Source organism: Perca flavescens, chromosome 17 (assembly GCF_004354835.1).
Source record: "Perca flavescens isolate YP-PL-M2 chromosome 17, PFLA_1.0, whole genome shotgun sequence".
In the NCBI taxonomy this organism is placed as follows: Eukaryota; Metazoa; Chordata; class Actinopteri; order Perciformes; family Percidae; genus Perca; species Perca flavescens.
In genome coordinates, this window is record NC_041347.1 from 8,434,505 (window position 1) to 8,458,316 (window position 23,812).

At 41.7% G+C, this 23,812-nt stretch overlaps 1 protein-coding gene across 1 annotated transcript; it reads left to right on the forward strand.

Annotated features, from left to right (window-relative positions):
• The first annotated feature begins 5,402 nt into the window (after nucleotides 1–5,402).
• kcnk18 (potassium channel, subfamily K, member 18) lies at nucleotides 5,403–23,203 on the forward strand. The gene is made up of 3 exons (XM_028603999.1): nucleotides 5,403–5,815; nucleotides 6,974–7,117; nucleotides 22,319–23,203. The coding sequence occupies exons 1-3, from the start codon at nucleotides 5,575–5,577 to the stop codon at nucleotides 23,152–23,154; spliced, it is 1,221 nt and encodes a 406-aa protein (XP_028459800.1). The 5' UTR covers nucleotides 5,403–5,574; the 3' UTR covers nucleotides 23,155–23,203.
• Nucleotides 23,204–23,812: the final 609 nt, after the last annotated feature.

Below are 23,812 nucleotides of genomic sequence, written 5' to 3' on the forward strand. Positions count from 1 at the left end.
CTCCTACTACTGGCTGTAGTCCATTGCCTCTGGGCAAAAAATCTTTGTTTTCCGTTTTCCATCATCGGAAGATTTATTTGCTCAGAAGGTTTTTTTCCAGACCCACAATCCAGAGATCTCTGGTCTCAGGGGGACATGAGGGAGGGAAGCACGGTCATTCAAAAAATACTACCGTGTTTCTACTGATACAAAGCTTGCAGGGACAAGTTTTTTAAAAACACTACACCCAATTAGCACAACACCTTTGCAAAATGAAACACTCTTGCAAAAACTATACACTAATTTATAAAAAACATATTTTGTTACCATATGAAACACACACCTTTCATTTGACTTAATTATGTTTGAACCAGATACACACTGCTGTTGCTAACCTAAAACACTTTTAGCAATTCTACTTCTCAGTGATTAGAGTACTGTAAATGAAGTACACAGAGAAATTTACAATACGTTCACCAAACACTACACAAGACCAATGCTGCAGACTGAGGAAATCTAATTTATTTCTCTCCATATCCCCAAATCAGTCAACATGGAGAATCAACAACAAAAGTTTTCATACAGTTACTACAGTAGTGTGCATAACACAGTTAGCTCAGCAAACAACAGACAAACCTAAAATATTGTATCCAGTACAGGTTACAATCACAGAAAAACAGACAAAACAAAAAAATGATCTGAAAAAATACAGAAAATACCTGAGCCTGGGGCCAGAGATTGTAAACCCTCGCGTGAATATGGCCCCCATTCCTCCTTGTCATTCTCGACCCTCAATCCTCAAATGTCACGGGGAGGGGTATCAAAAGTGCTGATATGGTGCAAACAATGAGCAGCTGATTACTGTAACTGGAGACAGTCATGATGGCATGACAGATGCCACTGTATATCTACTACTCCCTCAGCTTCAGTCCGTGGTTCACAACATGGTCCACTAGTGTTGCACGACTTTCATTTGATAAATTTGGTCCTCTTCTTCTTTGAGCATATTCTCCAGCTTCAGGTCTTCCTCTCCCTCTCCCTCTTCCTCTACCTCCACCTCGGCCTCTACCTCTGGCTGGGCCTCTTCCTCTTCCTCTACCTCCTTCTCCTCCTCTGTGGATTCTCACTCTCACTCTCAGTTTTCTTCTGACTCCTTCCATTGTGTTTGAGGGCAGGTGAACTTACCTGCTGCATTTTATATAGTGCTTAAACCTGATTGGTGTGTCTACAATTAACCAATCATGTGTTTGCGTACCTGGTGGCTGTGTTTAACCAATTGGTTCATGTGTGTTCATTTGAAAGCCTTTGCTTTGAAATTGCAAGGAAATGACATCATGATAAATGTCTGTGTCAAATGTATACAAGTGTGTTTAGTGTTTTGCAATCACTGTGTGTAATGTTTTACAAAAAGTGTGAAGCTGACAATATGCTTACAGTTGTGCAAATCTAGGCCAGTGTTTTGCTCCTTGAGTGTAAGGTTTTGCTAATTGTGGGAAAGTTTTAATTTTAGTGTGTAAGCAATTGTAAAAAACTGTAATGCTAAATCTGTGAAGTATCCCTTTAACAAACTGTACAGCTAAATTATGAATTTATGGGATGGGGCTCAAATATCTTATTATAATTTTATGTATTCTAACCTGTTCACCACACTACCTTCTAAAATGGAATCTAAACCACTGCTTTTGTCAATTTGTTGATTCCAAAAAACGTAGAACTAAAAGTCCAAATTACTTTTTACCTCACTGTGAGGGTGGCATTTTTTATTTACTTTACTTTGACATAACTCGACAAGTATTTGATTGCCATAAAGTTTGGTATAGATGTGAATGTCCAACACAGGATGCATTTTACAGTTTTTTATAACTGCTTTCACACCTTTTCAAAACTACGTCTCCTTTTTTCAAAACTCTGCACACACAAAATGCCTCGTATCTCCTTTAAAATGAAACACTGCATTAAATATGCCGTAGACACATCTCTCAAATGGCAAACGCTTCTTTCATAATAATACATTTTTGGATATACCATGTACAAACCCTTTTGTCTTTCATTGGTTTATATCTACATTTCCATACAATGTTGTAGAGTGATAGTATCTGCTGAGAGGGGTTGAAGAGTACACTGTAAACACCAAGGCAATGTTGAAACAGCAAATATTTATACGGCAACATTACTGCTGTAGCAGTATCACGGTGTTGTGTACAGTAGCGTACAAGAAAACAAAACCATAAAACCAGGTTAATCTGACCTTTGACCTATGCTAAAGCAGTGGTTGGTTAGTGATCAGTTACAGTTTTTGCTGATTGCTCACACACTGAAATCAAAAGTATTACACAATTATCAAAACCTTACACTCAAGGAGCCAAACATTGGCCCAGATGTGCACAACTATCAGCACAATGTCAGCCTCACACTTTTTGCAAAACAATACACACAGTGTTTATGCATTTCAATCAGGAGAGACTTCGTTGCAGATATGCAAAGATTTATTGTACATACTGTATGCATAATATGAAATGTACAGAGTATTTGGGGATTAGACTCCATCGTTAAAAATATTTTCAAGGGGTAGAGAAGCCAAGACATATCCCCCCCGATGGAGCCTAGACCAGAGAGCGAACTAAGGAGCCGTCTCAGGGACTCAGGGTGCCATGGTAGACGATGACCAGAGGTGGAAGGGGAGGAGGAGGGTTGCACGTTTGTCTGAAAAGCCAGCTGATAGCAAGGAGCGAAGACATTTAAAGCAAGATGTCATGCTGTGATTGGATCATGAATTTTGTGGCCACTTCTGGTTGGTTAACTGAAAAGTGAACGCTTCTTAACAGCTGCATAGTTTTAGAGAGAGATAGTGGTGATTGAAGTTATTTAGAAGTCTTCCTGAAAGAAACTGTGATTGCAGCCTGTACTGGATCCAGTATTTTATGTGTGTCTGTTGTTTGCTGAGCTAACAGTGTAATTCACACTATTGTAGTAGCTGTATGAAAACTGGGACATGTTGTTGTTGGGATTCTCCATGTTGACGTGTTGACTGATTTGGGTATATGGAGAGAAATAAATGATATTTTCCTCAGTCTGCAGCATTGGTCTTGTGTGGTGTTTGGTGAACATTTAGTAGTATATAATAGTAGAATTGCTAAAAGTGTTTTAGGTTAGCAACAGCAGTGTGTAACTGGGTCAAACAGAATTAAGTCATATGAAACGTGTGTGTTTGATATGGTAACAAAATATGTTTTTTATAAATGTGTGTATAGTTTTTGCAGTGTTTCATTTTGCTAAGGGTCTGAGGTGTTCTGCTGACACCGGTCCCTGCTTTCAAAATAATGCTTCAGCAATAAAAAAAACCTGTAAGCGCTTAGTGTTTGCACATGTGAGGAGAGTGTGGGTGACCTGGTGAATAAGTGTGGCATTTTGATTGGCTGTGTTTAGAAAAAGGAAAGCAAGTCACTTCCTGTTAGATTTTTGTGTCTTAGAGAATTGTGTGTGGTGTTTTAAAAAAAAGTGAAAGGCTGAGAAATAGCTGATGGTTTTGGAGATTTGGGGTTAAGTTTTGCTCTTTGAGTGAGATGTTTCAAATCGTGTGACATTGTTGTAAAAAACTTAAATAACTAACTCTAAATATCTTTGGTGATCACTTCACTTTTCATCTACAATACACATCACATAATTTGGTTTATGACCAAATAGCTGAAAACTAGCCATCAGCCTCACATGTGCATATTATATCTGTGTGCACAAAACTTTTTTTACACATAGAGTACACAAAATAATTCTACAGCTGAACATCATTTCACAAGCTCAAAATATCAATGACCCTTATTTGATTCCGTACACACACTGACAGGCCGGTGGGTCAGTCACGCTCACACACTCTCTCAGGAGACCGGGCTCGGAGACAACAGGTTTTTATTCCCCTGGTGATGGGTCATCTGTTTACATATCATTACACAAATGTCCGTTATGAGATTAACAGGAAGCTGTGGTTATTCAGGGACTGGGTTATTTGCCTTTTCAGAGTTAAGATACTCCACAGGGCCTGCAGGCGTAACAAGCTCGACACACACAAACACAAACACACACACACACACACACACACACACACACACACATACACACACAGAGAGAGAGAGAGCAGACAGACTTGTAATTATAACATGTGTGTGTGTATATATATATATATATATATATATATATATATATATATATATATATATATATAATTAATAACTGTTTGTTGAATTTGCTTTTCTTACATAAAGACATCATTTATAAATTGAGTTTCAGTTTGTCTGGTAGATAAACAGTTAATAATAATAATAATAATAATAATAATAATAATGCCTTTTATTTATATAGCACTTATTTGAACAGACACTTTACAAAGTTTTTAAATGGAAGTACACATACATAAAGTGGTACCATGCTAACAGGAAAGCCATTTCTACATCCAACTTCTAGGGAATAAAATGTTATTAAGTTGAACTACTCTCTGGAACCCCATCGAGGACCCCTCAGGGTCCCCTGACCCCACTTTGAGAACCAATGAATCACCGCTGAGGCCTGTCAGCTGATTTCTGTTAGTTTAATAGTAGTATTTACAGAACCCAGTTGTTCTCTGACTCACAAGCCCTAGCATGGTTCCCTAAATATAGAATTCCTGCAGCACCTGTTGCCCCCGGTGCTTGACAGAGGGCTAGACCACTCGCCATGACTTGAAACAGTACTTTGTGCATTCAGAAGATTACTGCAGTACACTCTTCTCATGCCTCACACAGCAAAACCTCAACAAACGTCAGCTGACTGAAAAGGCCACAGCCAGACTCCTAACCCGGTCCTACGGGACAGAACACATCACTCCACTGGCTCCCAGTCCGTCTTACAGTGGATTTTAAAAAATATATATCGGCTTGTAGGGACTAGCTTGAAAGTACACACTCTTTAAAAAGTGCTTTATAAATAAAGCTATTATTAATAATAAATAATAACTATAATAACTGTGTTGAGCTGAACTTTTAGCAGTTCAGCAGTACAGTTTTTAAGGTACTTGTACTTTAAAAGAGCTCCCTCATTACCACCACCGAGGTGCCTTTAACCGCTGGGCAGATTCCAGGTATGAATGTGTGTACTGTGTGACAGGGCGATCCTGCAAAAGAAAGGCTCTCAGTGAACCTCCACAGAGTAAATCAAGGTTAAAGAGAATACCTTTTTGGTTCTGAAAGTGGGTGTAGTACTAGGAGCAGTTCCTCCAATGACACTCAACTGCAGCTTTATTTTAATTCACTATTAACAAAACAAATCCTCTGTTTGGATTTGCTACTAGTCTTCGGTCTAATGCTGACGGTGGGGGTGTAGGACGAGAATGGAGTAAAGGACTACAGAGTCCATTACGACTCCCGGGGGCCTCGTGATGCGGGTGCTGTGGGTGTTCCCTGGCTCAGCAGCCTCCGCGCACCACAGTGCTGGAGCAGACAGCCGCGCTGCCGGACGCACGCGCTATCCACGGTACTGTAGCTGAGCTGGGAGAGGCGGCGGCGGAGGAAGAAGAAGAAGAAGGAGAAGAAGAAGAAGAAGAAGAAGGAGAAGAAGAAGAAGAAGACGATGTCAGTGGCAGTGAAGAAAAAAAAAAGCGTTAAGGCCGAGTTCAGAAAGTGCGCGTGGCGTTCCTGGTGGCTCTTTCCTCACCTGCTGCTGTGTCTGTCCCTGGTCGCGTACGCGGCGCTAGGCGCGCTCATGTTCGCGCACATTGAAGGAAACGGCTTAAAGGTGTTGAATTATACTAGACCGACCGAGTACCAGCGCTTCCTGGCTCAGGTTGTCGCCACCGTCCAGAACCTCACCAGTAAGTGGCCCCTAATGTCTGTCTGCTATCACTGGGCAACACTGTTAAAACTCTTCTGTGTTGGATTCAATCTATAACTAATTGTTATGTTTTCTTTTCATTCTAATGCTGATGCATGGATTTGGACCTATAGGCATGAGTGTATCCTTGTCACATTGCGTTAACCAACTATGTCAATATTAATTTGCTTTCTACTAAATAAATAAATAAATAAATATACACTACCGTTCAAAAGTTTGGGGTCACTTAGAAATTTCCATTCCACTCCATTCCAGACACAATACCTGCTGAGATCAGTTGTATTGTTTTTTTTAACCAGGGCAGCAGTTTTCAGATTACATTATGTGCTTACATAATTGCAAAAGGGTTCTCGACTGTTGTAGAAAGAAGTGTCTGAAGAAACACTTGAAATCCATGCTTTTTGGTCTAAACGTCATACCCAAATTAAAAGTGGTACAGCTCCCATATACTTTGACACTCAGGGGTGTGCCTGATATCATTGGAAAGGTGATTGATGTGGGTTTGTTTGTGTATTTGAGAAGTGTTGTATTTTGTAGTTTTTGGCTTTTTTATTTGCACTTTTCAAATAGAAATAAAAAAACGCACAGACATATTTGTAGAAAAGAATTCATATAAAATCAATTTTTGAGTCTTTTAGCTTCTGAATTTTTTTCTGTAGTAAGCTGAGACGTGGCTAATGCTGTGTTGTCTGTCACCTGTCAGATGTGTTTACAGCAGTGTATTTTAATAATTTTACAGATTTATAACTTGGACAGAAATAAAAAATCTCCATTCTAGCCTCTGTAACTCTGTGTCAGTAAGGCCTAGAATCACCCTGACACAACTTGAGTGTTTCCTTTCCAATGATATCAGGCACACCCCTAAGTGTCAAAGTATATGGGAGCTGTACCACTTTTAATTTGGGTATGACGTTTAGACCAAAAAGCATGGAATTTCAAGCATTTCTTCAGCCACTTCTGTCTACAACAGTCGAGAACCATTTTGCAATTATGTAAGCACATAATGTAATCTGAAAACTGCTGCCCTGATTAAAAAAAACAATGCAACTGATCTCAGCAGGTATTCTGTCTGGAATGGAAATTTCTAAGTGACCCCAAACTTTTGACCGGTAGTCTATATATTTTTCTTTATTTCCAGACAATGCCTCCGCCACACAACAAGACATCATGGATAGAGTGGCGACTCAGATGGATAAGTTCCAGTCCATATGGCTCCAGAGACCTGCCGATTGGGATTTGTATGGCTCCATGTTCTTCTGCTGCACTGTCTTCACAACCGTTGGTAAGTCATCAGGATGAGCATCGCTACTGCAGCTTGGTGGCTGTGATGTACAGTGGGTGTACTGTACAAGGCGGAAGAAGTATTCAGATCCTTTGATACAGGGGCGGGGCTAGAAGGGGGGGCATCGGACCCTTTGGTGCCCCACCCATTGGCCTTTATGGCGTTTTTCCATTACATGGTACCTACTCGACTCGCCTCGACTCGCCTCAACGCGCTGTGCGTCCCTTTTCCATTGCAGATTTTAGTGCCGCCTCAGCGTAGCTTGGTAGCGTTGCATTTCCCCCGACAAATTTCCTGGTTCTCCTTCTCCGTAAATAACATGAAATCAACAAGATAGTTAACTTTTCCTGCTCCAGATTTCCCACCGTGGTCAGAAAGAACAGGGGAGACACTTTGTTTCTCTCACTGGGACTCTAGAGTCACTACTCACTGCCGAGCTAATCGCCGGCACTCTCTCACTTCTCCCTCACTCACCAGCTCCCCACACACACACGGCGACTCGACACACACACCAGCACACCAGTATAACCATCAGGCCACTTGTATGCTACGGAGAAAGCTCTGCGTGGAGCCTCCGGCAGCAAAAAAACACCGCTGGCTAAACTATTTAAAAATGCCGTCTCTCGCTAGCAATGCAGTGATCAGTGACGCTTCTTTCCGACCAATCAGCAGCCTGCAGGGTTTCACGTCACCTTCTCGGCTCGCCTTAGCTCGCTTGGAACCTCGACTGAGGAGGTACGAAAAAAAGTACCTGTTAGCAGGTACCAGGTACTTTTTTTCGTAAAGGAAAACCAAAAAAGGCAAGTAGAGTCGAGTCGAGGCGAGTAGGTACCATGTAATGGAAAAGCGCCATTAGTCTCAGAGAATGAGACATCGTGACCAATAAGACCCTGCTAAAATTCGGAATCACTAAATATGGAGATGGAAATAACTAGCAGAAGCAGTTTTTACATGAACAGTCACAAATAAACAGAACCTTTCACAAACAGGTCTTTTTAACTGCTTACAAATGTGTACTCTCATTGTCATCATCCAAACAGTCCAGACCAGTCATGAGTTAAACAGCTCAACTGTGGTGAGATATGTTGAAAGAGAACGCTAGCAGAGTAAAGTAACGCTAGCCAATAAGCTTTGGCGATCGCTTCTATTTTCAAATTAAAAACATCGTGGATACTCAAGATCACCGATAGGCAATGCGGTCGCCAGTCTGACAGGCTGGCACTGAACACATAATTGGACATAACATATGCATATGCAGAACTTTCATGGAGCGGCTGCTGCAAAACTTAACTTCCGTCATAACCAATGAAAGTGGCTGCGCCGGCTTGGCTGTCCTGCCTCTGTTGATAGCATCTTGCTTCAGAAGCTCGACGCAGTTGATTCTGTCATATTCCTTATTACAGCGTCTTTCTCGCTAATCCCAATAGTTGTTCCACACTATTCAGTATGGCATCTCACTCTATCCCTCTCTCTCTCTCCGGCTTCCGTTAACAGAAGTGCTGTAACTTATCTCCCAGTGCTGACCTAATGTAGCTTCCGTCCCCTGGCAGCAGCCGGGAAGCCAGGGAGGCTGAGTGACTGTCCGAAAGAAAAAAGAAGAAGCAAGGGTTGGGAAGGCAAAGAAACCCCATCCCCCGGATGGAGTGCCTCTAATGCATGTAAAACGGCCTGTGTATCAGTGTAGAAATGTAGAAGTGCTTAGGTTGCTATTCACTGCTGAAATGAGGCTCGTGGGGGCTGGGGGAGGCCACGAGCATCCGGCAGTCTCCCCTTCAGTTACCTGACGTCAGTCAGGGAGAGAAGAAGCAGGTGGGGTGTGTCTAATCAACATAAGCATTACCAACAAAACACAGCCTGTGCTTCAGTGTAGGACAGTAAATGGTGTTACTAGGTGGACAAGCCCAGTCTTATTTCCTTTGTTGTGTTTTTATGAGGTTTTAGGCCCCTTCCTTCCTGTTGCCCCACCTTTGAGTGTGGCTGTAACTGTAACTGGCTGTCGATTTAGTATTGCCCCCATTTTTCTGTTCATTTTATTTCTGAAATAAAAAAATTCTGTTCAAGGCATTAGTATTTTACATTTAGTTTTATCTTGATTTAATTGTGTTGTGTATTTATATTTTCCATTTTCCAATTTGGCCGACACCCCTTCACGTGTCTGGTTACATATAGTGTTCCCCTTCCTTGCTGGGATATCTATCTATCTATCTATCTATAATGGTCCTGGGTAATACTCGTTTCTTATTGGCTGCAGAGTGTTCATTAAAAAGTGATATAGGACACCTAGCAAGTAGTTCCAGGGAAACTGACTGTTTCAAATGAATGAGCCAAATTAACTGGGAAAAAAATAATAATCTTAATTCCAAACTAAATCTTGTTTATTTACCACCCACCATAGTGAATGAGAGGCGAGCTCACTGATAGACTGGAAGCCTTGATCAATCAATGTAGATACGGTTAAATCAAAATAAACGAAAAAAATAAAATGGTATGCATATTGCATACATGATTTATACCTGTGTTCTGTAAAGAATGTGCAAGTCACATCAAAAACGCTTCTAAAATCGCTCTCAATTGTTTGAGATCGGTGGAAATGACATGTAGAGGCCAAAATGTAATGTTTAGTCATGTAAGACAAGAAACACTTTTTCTTTTGAAATAATATTTGTTGGTTTCATATTGTAGCAGCCAACAGGAGCTCATAGGCTCATGGGACAGTGTTATGGACTCTTCCTGTTCTAGTATTAGTGTTAATGATGTTTTGTTAATGGGTTGGGTGTGAATATATGTTATGTTGGTTTAAACATGAATATCATATGTTGATTAGTTTTTTTCAGGAGAAATGTTGTGTTTACACCAGGGGCGGATTGGCCATCTGGCAATTCTGGCAAATGCCAGAGGGGCCGGACCATTTTTTAAAATGTGGGCCGGTCAGATTTTTTTTTTTAATATACAAATAAATTGTCTTTACAGGCTGGCAGCGCATAGGATGGGTTTTTATCGCTTGCAGGATTTCACTATGGTTATAATAATAATAATAATAATAATAAATATTAAGCATTTGACCAGTCAGCAACGGCCAGCCTGGTACCGAGATGGGCCGACCGAACCATCCAGAGGTTACTCAAATTGGGACGTTCAGTCAAAATCAAGCACATATCACCTTCAAACGGAATCTCCGTTTGCAGGGTTCAGGCTGTACCGGACCCTCCCGGTGATCATGCTGCTCTGGGGCACCGGCTGCAGCCGCGAGAAGCCCAGAGCAGCCAAGAACCATACAGACAATATGTGCAGTGTCAACAGAGAGAAACACGGACAATTGAACAGACAGACAGTGACAACAAAGAACATCATACTGTAGAGAATGAGAGTAACAGCATACAAATGGCATAAACAGACAGTATGTGTAAATTTGTTATCAACGTGTGCTCTTTAAAAAGTAGTAAGCATTGTTTGCCAGTTACTTACATTAAATGTTTAAAAATCTGTTACATAAGGTACTGCTTATATTATTTCACCACATGTACACAAATGTAATTAGTGAATGCACGTGTCCGTGGGTGGGGCTGCATGGGCGCGGTAATGTGGGCTGGTGTGGCTACAGTTCCAGGGTTTACACCTTATAAACTTGCTAGTCTCACTTTGTAAAACAGCCTGAGGTCAGATGACCAAACTGCACTGAAACATCACTTGTTAGGCCTTTAGAAAGCAGCCTGTGGGATGTTGAGTGAGTACAGACTTGTCTTTTATCTCTGTTAGAGGTTTTCTCCCTTTTGGTCTGTGTTACTTGTGGTCCGGTGCAGTTTAGTGCTTAGATCCTTGTATTGACGTCGCCAGGCAAAAGTGCTTGCTACATATTACTGTGGCTTAGGCAATGTGTAACAAGCAGTCAGCCATGTGTATATGTGTCAGAGAGTCTGGTTTTGCTCATAGAAATACTGTACTTGACAACTGTTGGAACTTTCTTTTACTTTCCTTGTAAACTTGGATCAAACCATTTGATTGGACAAGGGTGAGGGGAGCTGAGCAAACTTTCATCCTGGGCATCATCATAATATCATAATATCTAATCAATCTCTCCTTGCCCCGGTCGAGGGAAAGTAGAGCCCTGACAGATGATAAGTTAAACTACATAGAGGTAAAACCAGTAAATTCTACTGCTGCACTAGTCAATACTGATTTATTAATAGTGGATCAACTGACAATGGTTAATGTGAAAGGTGCCATTATTATGAACCATTGAGAATTATCACCAACTATGTAGCTCCTCTTAGCTCCGTGTAGTCTATATCGATGACTGGGAATGCTCCGGTGCTGCCAGAAATTATGGCCCTCATTTTCATCCGGATGTCCATCACCTTCCTCTTTCTTTGTGTTGGCGTTCTAACCTCCGGTGGATTTGTGAGGACTATGGTTAACTGCTCCTCAGATATCTGCAGGGTAAATCCAGACAGCTAGCTAGACTATCTGACCTTCCTCCACTGCGCTGCAATGCAAGACTATCTCCATGAAGAGTTTTAGCGTGTTTCAGCTCAGTGTTTTGGCTTTCTGACCTGCAGCTTTGCTGTTGGTTCACTTTCACCACTCTCCTTGTTTTCAGCAGCAGCTAGCAGCTGTTTACAGCAAGAAAGCTCTGATAAACCCACTACCTGCTCAGCACCAAATGGCAGACAGACATAAATAATGACTAGACATAATGAGCATTTAGCAGAATGCAATATGTTTTTCCAGGAGTTAGGGGAAAGGCAGAGCTAAAAGAGAGTGAATATTGGACTTACATTCATCAGGTGGCCGGAAAGAACATTATTTTGTGTGATTCTCGCATGATCTCCTGATATCAGAAGAATCTAGCTGCTGTGCAAGTTAAGCTCTACACTGTCCATATAGCAGAAGTTATTTCAGTTTACAGCCATGAAGCTCAACAGTGACGACCCACTTTTTGAACAGCTCTGGTTCTGAAAGTGATTTTCCCCATTCATTATCTCCATTGATGGTTCATTACATGCCTATATACACTTATGACTGCAGATCTACATACCCCAAATTCAATCACAACATTTGCAGATGACTCAACAGTGGTGGGACTTACCTCGAATGGCCATGAGACAGCCTACAGAGACAAGGTCTGCAAGTGAACAGAATGGTGCAGTCAACAACCTGTCACCAAACATCACATTCAGATTTGGGTGTTTTCACACCTATAGTTTGTTTGCTTTGGTCTGAATCAGTTGATGAGTTTGTAAACTTTTAGCGAATTCTCCTTGGTTTGATTTCGTTTCACACCTGGAAAAATCCAAGCGAACCAAAATGCTATTACAAAAATATTATTACAAATCACACAAGAACATCCACTCCTCTTACTGGTTGGATGTGTCTGGGGGCGGGAGCAAGAAAGTTAATACAGGAAGAAGGTCCTGTGTTCTGGACTAGTGTATATTTTTTGCATCTCCATGGTCAAACCCGCTCATTTCATATAAATTATCAGACATTGTTTCGCGAGCAACATTACTTCATCTGCTCTGGTCACCGAGACTTCGCTCTGCTCTGCCGGCGTCTGTCTCCAACTTCAGCGGCGGCTGGTGTTACCACGGAGATACGAGTGATGGATGGCGAGTCTGTTTCTGTGAGAGAAACACTGGAAGCTGCTACAGTTTGCTGCTCTGCTGCATCGCAGATTGCAAAACACACCTGACTACAGGAGACATTAGCTCAGACTTGTGGAGTACACATACAGTAGTTGGTGCGGTTCGAGGTTGGATTACATTCTCACCGCAAACAAACCGGTCCAGAGTTAGTTTGAAAGTGTACCGATACAACCTCATCAAGCAGGTCTCGGTACGCTTGTTTGGTTCGCTTATGGTGTGCACCCAAGTGTGATTGCCACATTCTCACCTGCCCAAAGGAACCGCACCAGCGGGGCAAACCAACTCTAGTGCGATTCCACCAAACTAAATGAGGCAGGTGTGAAAGCACCCTACGAAAGAAGGTGGAGAAGCTCCCCAGTTTTATATTCCTGGGAACCCACATTAGCGAGGACCTCAGGTTGACTATAAACTCCACAACTCTGGTGAAAAGGCTATACTTCTTTAGGTCTGAGGAGGACCAACCTTTCGGCAAAACTACTAGCGTCTTTATACCACTGCTCGGTAGAGAGCATCCTGACGTATAGCATCACAACCTGATATGGAAACTGTTTAGCGGCAGACAGAAAGACTCTCCAGAGTGTGGTAAACACAGCACAAAAAATGAGACTTCCCCCTGGCACCCCTGGAAGAAATTTACAGGTTTTGCAGGATTGTAAAAGATAGTACTCGCTAGGGGTGTGACGAGACACCCAGCTGACGAGACGAGACACGAGATTGGGTTCAAGAGATCGAGACGAAACAAGATTTTAACCTATTTTACAGAAAACTTGATGAAGAAATAAGACTGAAGAAATCCTTTATTCAATTGAAAGTCACAAAATGAAAACCGAGCACTGAAAGGTTTTGCCACAAACTCAAATAACTGGCTTCTCTTCTGTATAACTAACAGTTAAACCATAACTTATTCCAAATGTACGGTGGAGAGAGTCTCTTCACTCAGAGAACCAAGGTTACAACATAACCAAGTGTTTTCTGGCAGTAGTTGGGACCTTTGAGACCAAATGTTTTGTACTTGAATTTGTCATTGTATAGTAGACAGAGAGAAATAAAGCTTATTTTTCTATTGTTTCACAGTGATTATGTTCCAAAGCGCAAATAAATTACCATCAAACACTCAACAGATGATTTTTGTGAAGACAGATACTCTTTTCTCCTCCTTTGCATCCCGACTCATTTAAAAAGGACAGAGAAAGAGAGTGGTCTGCTTGAGACAGGGCCACAGCTAACTGCATGCTGCGGACGCATGTGTCTCGGCAAGAGAGAGCGAGGGAGAGAGGGAGAGAGAGACTGGGAGAGAGGGAGACAAAGAGAGAGAGAGAGAGGGAGAGCGGCAGTACTTTCTAACTTTCTATCATTGGCTTTTACAGGCTGCTTTTTTCTTCCGCTATCGCTCTGCAAAAGTAAACTCAGAGTCAACTTTGAAGAACGGCTGGGGGAATTTCTATGCTAATTTCAAGGCTGCTGCTCTGCACTGATATCGCGAGACACTTTTTACCTCAACGAGAAATCTCGTCACATTTAACCTCACCGTAAACAGAAGGTGAAAAGGGTGTGTTGACGAGATCTCGTGGGGACCTTCTGTTTACGGTGCTGCCCTCTGGAAGACGCTACAGGGCCATAAAATAAAATACCGCACCTCCAGACAGAGGAACAGTTTTTACCCCACAGCCATAGACAAACTGAACTCGCCCCCACCCCAATCCCCCCACGACCATCACAACCATTTTAACAATGTGAAATAATTGCACATGCACTTTATCCCAATTCTTTTTACAGCACTTTATACAACAGCTATTTTCATCTTACAGTAATGTGCGAGTATGTTAATGTGTGTTTGACCACAGTTAATGGGAACAGTTTTCTCTGTTGAGACACAGAAGAATTTTGATATATGTGAGCATGCAATGACAATAAAGGCATTCATTCATGTATCCATTCATTCATAAAGACTTTTAAGCCTAGAACTAAGCAAACCAGTCAAAAGATGAATTGTGACCAAAAATCTTATTTAAAAAGAACTTTCTGAAAATGGCAAAAAAGGTAAAGGAACAAGACCACAGCTAGGCATTCGTGGGGGCAGTAAACATTTCCATGGTAACAGCGAGCTCCAATAATCAAAGACGCCAGTCTCAAAACCAAGACCAATCTTGAGTACTACAACACTGGCAACATGGCCTTTTCTGGAGCCACCCTTTAGGACTAATACTTTAGTTAAAGTGATGGTTCGGAGTAATTTCACCCTAGGGTCCTTTGCACCATGACCTCGAGCCGAACACCCCCCCAGAAGCTTTTTTCACCTGGGTCTAACATTGGGAGAGTTAGCGTAGAGTAGCGTTATCAGCTGAATAGCTTATTAGCGCAGGGGCTAATGGACCCACGTTTGTATCTCGTAAATGACCCCACTAATAATGCCCGAAATGATACCAAAGGTCTACACTAGTACATATAGGTTATGTACTCATAAAACGATGGATTGGAAAGTTTGTAAGTACACCAGAAGTTTATGAACACTTGCCTGCTCTCTTCTGCTCTCTGTTGCTGCTGCTGCTGCTACCTGCAGTTAGACGAGTGCTTAGGGCCGTCTACAAATTACTACACCGAAAAGAGATACAACAAAAATATTTATTAATTTAATGATTAAATAAGGTAATGTCTCCAAACTTATCTCAGTTATTACTTGTCTCCTGCTAGATATCCTACAGCACTTACTTTAAAAAAAAAAGTTAAATAAAAAAATAATTTTGTTGCATCTTTTTTTGGTGTTTTAATTTGTAGACGTCCCTAAGCACTCGTCTTACTGCTGGCAGCAGCAACAACAGCAGAGAGCAGAAGTGCACAAGTGTTTATAAACTTCTGGTGTACTTACAATCTTTCCAATCCATCTTTTTATGAGTACGTAACCTATATGTACTACTGTAGACGTTTGGTATAATTTTGGGCATTATTAGTGGGGTCATTTACCAGATACAAACGTGGGTCCATTAGCCCCTGCGCTAAACTATTTAGCTGATAACGCTACTCTACGCTAACTCTCCCAATGTTAGACCCAGGTGAAAAAAGCTTCTCGTGGGGTGTTTGGCTCGAGGTCATGGTGCAAAGGACCCTTGGGTGAAATTACCCCTTGCTGATTTTGCAGGTTTGCCCACTTACAAAGAATGCAAAAATCTACAATTTTAATCATATGTACATTCTAACAGTGAAAGACAGAATCCCAAAGAAAATTCCAGAAAATCACATCATATGGATTTATTAAAATTGATAACCATCTGATGAGGAAAAACAAGTATTTGACCCCCTGGACAAACAGCAAGTATTCTGGCTCCTACAAGCCAGTTAGTCTTTCTTTTAGACACAGCCCCAATCCGAACCAATTATCTACATCAAATACACCTGCCTCACCTCGTTACCTGTATAAAAGACACCTGTCAACACCCAAACAACCAGCATCCAACATCACCACCATGGGCAAGACCAAAGAGCTTTCTACGGACATCAGGGACAAGATTGTTGATCTGCACAAGGCTGGGATGGGCTACAAGAGAATCGGAAAGCAACTTGAGAGAAAAGATCAACTGTCGGTGCAGTTATCAGGAAATGGAAGAAGCACCACACCACCGCCAACCTCCCTCGGTCTGGGCCTCCACACAAGATCTTGCCTCGTGGGGTGTCCCTGATCATGCAAACGGTGAGGAATCATCCCAAAACCACAAGGGGGGAACTGATGAATCAACTGAAGGCAGCTGGGACCACAGTTACAAAAGAAACGGTTGGTAACACACTACGCCGTCATGGATTGAAATCCTGCAGCGCACGCAAGGTCCCCCTGCTCAAGAAGAAACATGTACAGGCCCGCATGAAGTTCGCCATTCACCACCTGGACGACTCAGAAGAGGCCTGGAAGAAGGTGATGTGGTCAGATGAGACCAAAATAGAAATTTTTGGCCTCAACTCAACTCGTCGTGTTTGGAGGGCAAAGAACACAGAGTACAACCCAAAGAACACCATCCCCACCGTCAAGCATGGTGGTGGCAACATCATGCTTTGGGGGTGCTTTTCAGCCAAGGGGACGGGACAACTCCATCGTATTGAGGGGAGGATGGACGGGGCCATGTATCGTGGAATTCTGGACCGACATCTCCTTCCCTCAGTGAGAGAGCTGAAGATGGGTCGAGGATGGGTGTTTCAGCACGACAACGACCCTAAGCACACCGCCAAAGCAACAAAAGAGTGGCTGAAGAAGAAGCACATCAAGGTTCTGGAGTGGCCTAGCCAGTCTCAGACCTGAATCCGATTGAAAATCTTTGGAGGGAGCTTAAAATTCGAGTTGCCAGGCGACAACCTCGGAACCTGAATGATTTGGAGGCTGTCTGCAGGGAGGTGGGCCAACATCCCTGCCGAAATGTGCACAAACCTTGTCACCAACTATAAAAACCGTTTGACATCTGTGCTGGCCAATAATGGCTTTTCTACAAAATATTAACATGCTGTTTGTCCAGGGGGTCAAATACTTGTTTTTCCTCATCAGATGGTTATCAATTTTAATAAATTCATATGATGTGATTTTCTGGAATTTTCTTTGGGATTCTGTCTTTCCCTGTTAGAATGTACATATGATTACAATTGTAGATTTTTGCATTCTTTGTAAGTGGGCAAACCTGCAAAATCAGCAAGGGGTCAAATACTTATTTCCCCCACTGTATTTGTATATAACATAGAACACATATTTACCCATTCGGTCATTTCTTTGGGATGGTCATGTTGGTCGGTTGGTCAGTCAGTTTGTAGACTACTTTGGTCAAGAATTGTTTACATATTCATGTCCTCCTCATGATGAATTGTAATGCTAACGTCAGCATGATAACATTTAGCTCAAAGTAGCACAGTGCTTAAGTGGAGCCTCACAGACTCTCTCACAAACAGGCTGCTGACTATTGCATAAGCTTGGCACCTCAAGCCCACTAGCTAAAATATATCTTAAAATGTTCAGTAAATGTGATAACATTTCCTTTGCTAATGATTAATTTGTAAATTATTTGTCCTTTTGTTCAATATAATTTGTTAATGAAGCTTACATCTATCTGAAGCATGATTTGATGCGTAAGAACCTTGTGAAGATACATTAGTAAGTCTTACATTGAGATACATTATAAGTGTTGAAGGGAAGCCATCAAATGTCTAATGGCTTAGCGGCAACAGGAAGCCCACAACCCACTGAGGAGAGGGCACTCTCAGAACACAATGCTTTTCACCTCACCACAAAAAGCTATTAGATGTTGTTAGAGGTTAGAGGCACATTGTCTTCTGTGTTGGGAACTTCATTTATTTCCTCACAACCAGCATGATGAGGGTTTACGGCAAGGCTTCAACGCATACTGTAGATCTATTGTTGTCTGCCATTGCAATTGTTTGAATGTATATTGTTTGAAAAAGTAGCATTTCTTGATTATTTTAAAGGCATGTGTTTTCGGACCTACATGACATGCATTGCCTTTTAGCATGCTGGTATTGAGTTGGGTGGGGTTCCTATGGAAACCCAGTATTCATGTTAAATCTATCATCATATAATCATCATAACTCTACCGAGCCCTCTGGCAGGCAACACCATTCTCTAACCCTGACCTAAAGTACCTTTAACCTGCCATCACTTATCACTGTCACCTAAGCAAAGGGCAGACACTCTGCAGCTTGACCTCGCATTATACCTACATTGTATCTGCTTAGACTTAGGTCTGTTGCCAGACCTATCTCCACAGTGCTGCAGAGGAAGGTCTGGCTAGTCTGCACACATTCCGGGAAAAATACGTGCTCTGGTTTATTGACATTATTTTAAACCAATCATAATTGTCTTGCATTCAGATTTGTTAGGACCAACGTACACATAATAGTCTCTATCCTGCAGGTAGGATTTAAACCAGTTAAGGGCTGTGCCAGTGAGTCCCACCCAGTTTTCAGGTCTATCCAACAGTATCTTGTGGTCCACCGTATCAAACGCAGCACTGAGATCCAACAGAACAGTGACTTTTCCAATGTCTGTATTTATAAGATGTCATTCATTACTTTCATGAGAGCAGTCCCAGTGCTGTGATGAGGTCGAAATCCAGATTGGAAAACATTAAAATAGTTATTTAGTGCCAGGAAGGTGCTAAGTTAAAGAAAAACAGCCTTTTCTATGATTTTTCTTCCCAGAAATGGGAAGCTTTAATATGGGCATATAATTCTTTAAGTTTTTATTTTTTTAAAGAGGCTTGATCACTGCTGTTTTCACAAACTCAACATTACCCTCAAGAACAAGTTATAAGTTACATTGATGTCTACAATATCCCTACCTACCACATTACACATACATAACTGCCTGGTACGGAACCCCGTCTGTGATGGGGCTTTGTCTGTGACAAGCTAAACTGCCTTGTATTATGTCATCATGCCATGACTGGACTAGAGTTGAGCTTTTCCCTTAAAAAGCCCAGAGCCCAGGTGGTTAGTGGACCCATTGCAATTGCTTATAATGCAGAAAGGGAACAGCCCTGCCCTCAATCACGTTGGCAAGGACAGTGTACTTAACCAACAAATATTGTGCTTATAGATTGATAATACATTGATAAAATGTTATAAAGTTAGATTTTACTGGACATGTAAGATCTTCTAAATTGTATGTCTAAACTTGATCCACTGATCTTGAAGAATAAAAGACTGGTTTAGAGAAATGGTGGTTAATATTTTATTAAAGGAACACGCCGACTTATTGGGAATTTAGCTTATTCACCGTAACCCCCAGAGTAAGACTAGTCCATACATACCCTTCTCATCTCCGTGCGTGCTGTAACGCTGTCTGACGATTCAAGCATTAGCTTAGCCCAGCACAGATCCTGCAGGTAACTGGTTCCAACTAGCCTACTGCTCCCAATTGTGACAAAAGTGACAAAATAACGCCAACATGTTCCTATTTACATGTTGTGATTTGTAGAGTCACAGCATGTACAAAAAACAACGTAACATGAGACACAGCCGTATTCTAACAGTAAACAAACCGGGAACTATATTCTATATATTATATATATTCTATATTCAACATGTAAATAGGAACATGTTGGCGTTATTTTGTCACTTATTTGGAGTAGTAGGATTACTGGAACCATTCACCTGCATGTTCTGTGCTGGCCTGATGCCGCTGGAGCCGTCAGACAGCATTACAGCACGCACGGAGATGAGAAGGATAAGTATCGACTTGTCTTACTCTGGGGGTTACGGTGAATAAGTTAAATTTCCAATAAGTCGGCGTGTTCCTTTAAAGTTTATTTTAAAGTTCGGTCTGTGTCATCTAAAGACCTTAACGATCGATTATTAAAAGCAATACTTTTCGTCCAACAGTGTGGGCGTGGCGGCCATTTTGAGCATTTATCGATGAACAAAAAAGTTATTGTAACTTGAGTGTATGTTGTCATATCTGCCCAAAATTTCTCACGATTGACAAGGGTCCAGGCCTGAGGACATCTATTGGCAACAGGAAATCAGCCTTACATGACAAACATCATCTGATTTACATGAAACTTATAATGTGTGGTTTATATGTGATACTGAGCCGCCCCTTATAATATGACCACGCCCGCTTACTTAGGCCTCGCCCCCTTTCATAACATTTGAACCATTTAAGGTAGAATCTTGTGTGAGGTGTCATTAAACTCAGCAGAGAGTTCCTTCTTCATTGGTGATGGTTTGACCCGTCCCCTATGCTGTAGCCCCGCCCCTTTTATAACTTATGCCCCGTTTGATGTAGCCCCTTGTGTGAGGTATCATTGAACTCAGCAGAGAGTTCCTTATTCATAAGCCACGCCCCCTTTCATAACTGGTGATCCGTTTAAGGTAGAGTCTTAAGTGATGTATCAATGAACTCAGCAGAGACTTCCTTTTTTATTGGTAAAGGTTTGCCCAGACCACTATGCTTTGGCCACACCCCCTTTCACAGCTAATGAACTGTATGATGTAGAGTCTTGTGTGAGGTATCATTGAACTCAGCAGGGAGTTCCATTTCATTGGTGACGATTTGCGGTGTCTGAGTGCTGCGCAAATGCACAGTCACAAGGAGCAGCGTCCGCCAGTAACCCTGACGCGCGCAGAGGAGCGATGGCTCGTCCATTGCTGCTTGCAGCTTTAATTGTATTTTGAGGTTGTACCAGAACAGGTTTACATGGTTTAATTTTCAAAAGACACCATATTTTTGTTGTACTGCACATTTCTGCAGCTCCTCTTTTGACCCTGTGTGTTGAGCTCTCTGTTTTAGCTACAGATCCCATCTTTGTTGGGAGTCGCACATGCGCAGTAGCTAGGTAAGGACTAGGACCGCTGCTAGCGGTTAGCCACCTCGTTCTCAATGGCAAAACACTGCTACAACACACAAGTTCACCCTAATCTACTAAATAAATTGTATAGAACTCACTCATGTCCCTCATCTGCAGGTATTCCATGCAAAGTGTGAAGTGCGCCCTGGTTTAGAAGAAGTCTCCCGGTTAATCCCGCCTTGTACTTACAGAAGTTGGAGAAGCCCTGCCAATTTTGACCAGTTCACCCGGAGACTGAAGGCAGGCCACATTCAGAACCCCGTATCTCACTCAAAAAGCATGGATGTTTTTTTGTCCAAGTTTGTATGCATGTGGAAGCACCAGAGACACCCCAAATCCCAGAAAAAGTGATTTTTTCATAATATGGGCACTTTTAATGGAATTACTAAATATTTAGTTTTGGGAGAAAAATACTGAAAGCAATGGTGTTATATTTCCAGGCCCATTAATCAGAACCTCAAATGTGATCGCTGTAAGTCCAATGTGAGTGTTTTTGTACTTGATTGTGTTTATCCCCAAGCCCCCAGGAGTTATAACGGGAGGGAGCCCATCAAGGATTAATATAAATAAATAATGCATGCTAGCAAAGCATGGACAAGTTTGTGAAAGAACTGCAGGGTAAACGTAAAGCAGACGATGAAGCTACACCAAACACTACAACTACCAAAACAAAGGCAAGAAGATAGGCAGTGGTGACCACAATTTAAGGAGCCGACTGCCAATCTCCCAGTGGGATCACATTGTGTCTCGTTGGCTAACCCTTCATGGAAAAACAACTGATTGTTGCGTACCTCTCTCTCTCTCTCTCTCTCTCTCTCTCTCTCTCTCTCTCTTCTTTCTTTCTTTCTCTCTCTCTCTCACACACACACCCCTCTCTCTCCCCTTTACAAAGAAACAGCTTAATTCAATTGAAAGGGATTTTATTGGCATAAAGGGGCAAAATGGAGAAAACAATTAGCTACAAGCAATTGTACACAGAGCTGTGTAACATTCTAATTCAACATATACATGAAAATAGGCAAAGTACAACTAATATATAAATAACTAATGTATACGGCCTATATATACAGATCTCTCTCTCCTGTCGGGGGGGTTACAAAAGGGGAAACGTTTGGGAACCACTGCCCTACAATGACTTGACTTAAGCCACAGATGTCTTAAAATCCTACAGTTGCCCATGTTTCATGTTACCTAAATGTCCATTTTCTCCATTGTTGTTGCAGGGTATGGAAAGATCTATCCGGTTACCATAACTGGTAAGGTGGTGTGTGTCTTGTATGCCATGGTGGGCATCCCTTTAATGCTTCTGGTCATCCTCGATGTGGGAGATTTCCTCGCTATGCTGATGTCTGGAGCCTACGTGCATATTCACACCCTCTGCAAAACCCTCCGCTCCCACACCTGGTCTCCGTGGAAGGCTCGGAAGAGGACAAGGGACTCAAGCAACCCGGCTCTGGAGAACGGTAACTTTTTTTTCAGCCACAACGTTGTGGTCCGTGAACCCTTCGACATCCGGCACGTACTGCACAGCCAGGCGGATGTACGGCACAACTCCATCATGCTCCAAAACAACAAAGAGATCTTTGAGAAGATTCTTGCCAGGGAGAATTTACTTAGAAAGGGCCCACTGCTCAGGAGCCTCTCTTGCCCAGAGCTAGACCGACTGCCACCATCAGACAAAAGATTTGCCATTTGGGACTTCACAGGGTTAGGGGATGGAATGGAAATGCTGGATGTACCCTTTGTACTGATTCTTTTCATCGTGTTTGCCTACATTTGTTTAGTAGGTTTGATTCTGCCACTGTGGGAAACAGAATTGCATGGCTTTGACCCCTACTACTTCTGCTTTATCACTCTCACTACCATTGGTTTTGGTGACATTGTACCAAATCACCCTAAGTTCTTCATGCTAACCTCACTCTTCATCATTGTTGGCATGGCCATCATGTCCATGGCTTTCAAGCTAAGCCAAGCACGAATTGTAAGCTTCTACCGCCAATGCATCAAGTTCCTCAGCAGAGGAAACGTGGAGACTTTGAAAGATCAAGAGAATGACTAAGTCACAAAGAGAATATCTGTACTACAGTTTTTTACAATCACTTTGCTACTAATTTCAGAACCTTGACGTCATTTTTCAAAACTCTAGACACAAAACTCACAACCAATGATCAAAATACACATTTTTCAAAACTCTAACACTTTTTTCAATTGCTTGGATACAATACACATAAACAAAAGATCATTTGTTCATTTAACAAAGATATCTTGTTCAATATGACACAACTTAACATCAAAGTACTACTATTTCAAAAAGCAATTCACACATTACATTTCAGATAATTGTCTATTCATTTCATTACAATCATCTAACTATCAATCCATACAACTACTCAAAATGATAAGTAACTGTTTGCAACTGTTGCATTACTCTTAATGCATAGTTGTATGGAAACAGACAAACAATATTCCATGTTTAGATCATGAAAGTTTCAAGATAACGAGATTCATTGTCACCAGTTAGCGTGGAGCATGAACCAATTAGAATACAGGATCTATGGATGTAATATTTCATCATCATTCTTTACTGTAATGTACTACTGTTTACCAGATACTGTTTCTATGCTCCCATGTACCAACTTTTCAGACTATTTACAGTATTGACAGTATTGCACTGTATGGATTCAGGCCCTTGGAATTTCTTTTCCAATTCTTCCAAC

Excerpts from the sequence above, each read along its gene's own strand:
- kcnk18 (XM_028603999.1), top strand. The coding sequence starts at position 5,575 with ATGTCAGTGGCAGTGAAGAAAAAAAAAAGCGTTAAGGCCGAGTTCAGA. Across the intron at positions 5,816-6,973 it reads CACCGTCCAGAACCTCACCA|ACAATGCCTCCGCCACACAA; the intron begins GTAAGTGGCCCC and ends CTTTATTTCCAG. Across the intron at positions 7,118-22,318 it reads CACTGTCTTCACAACCGTTG|GGTATGGAAAGATCTATCCG; the intron begins GTAAGTCATCAG and ends TTGTTGTTGCAG.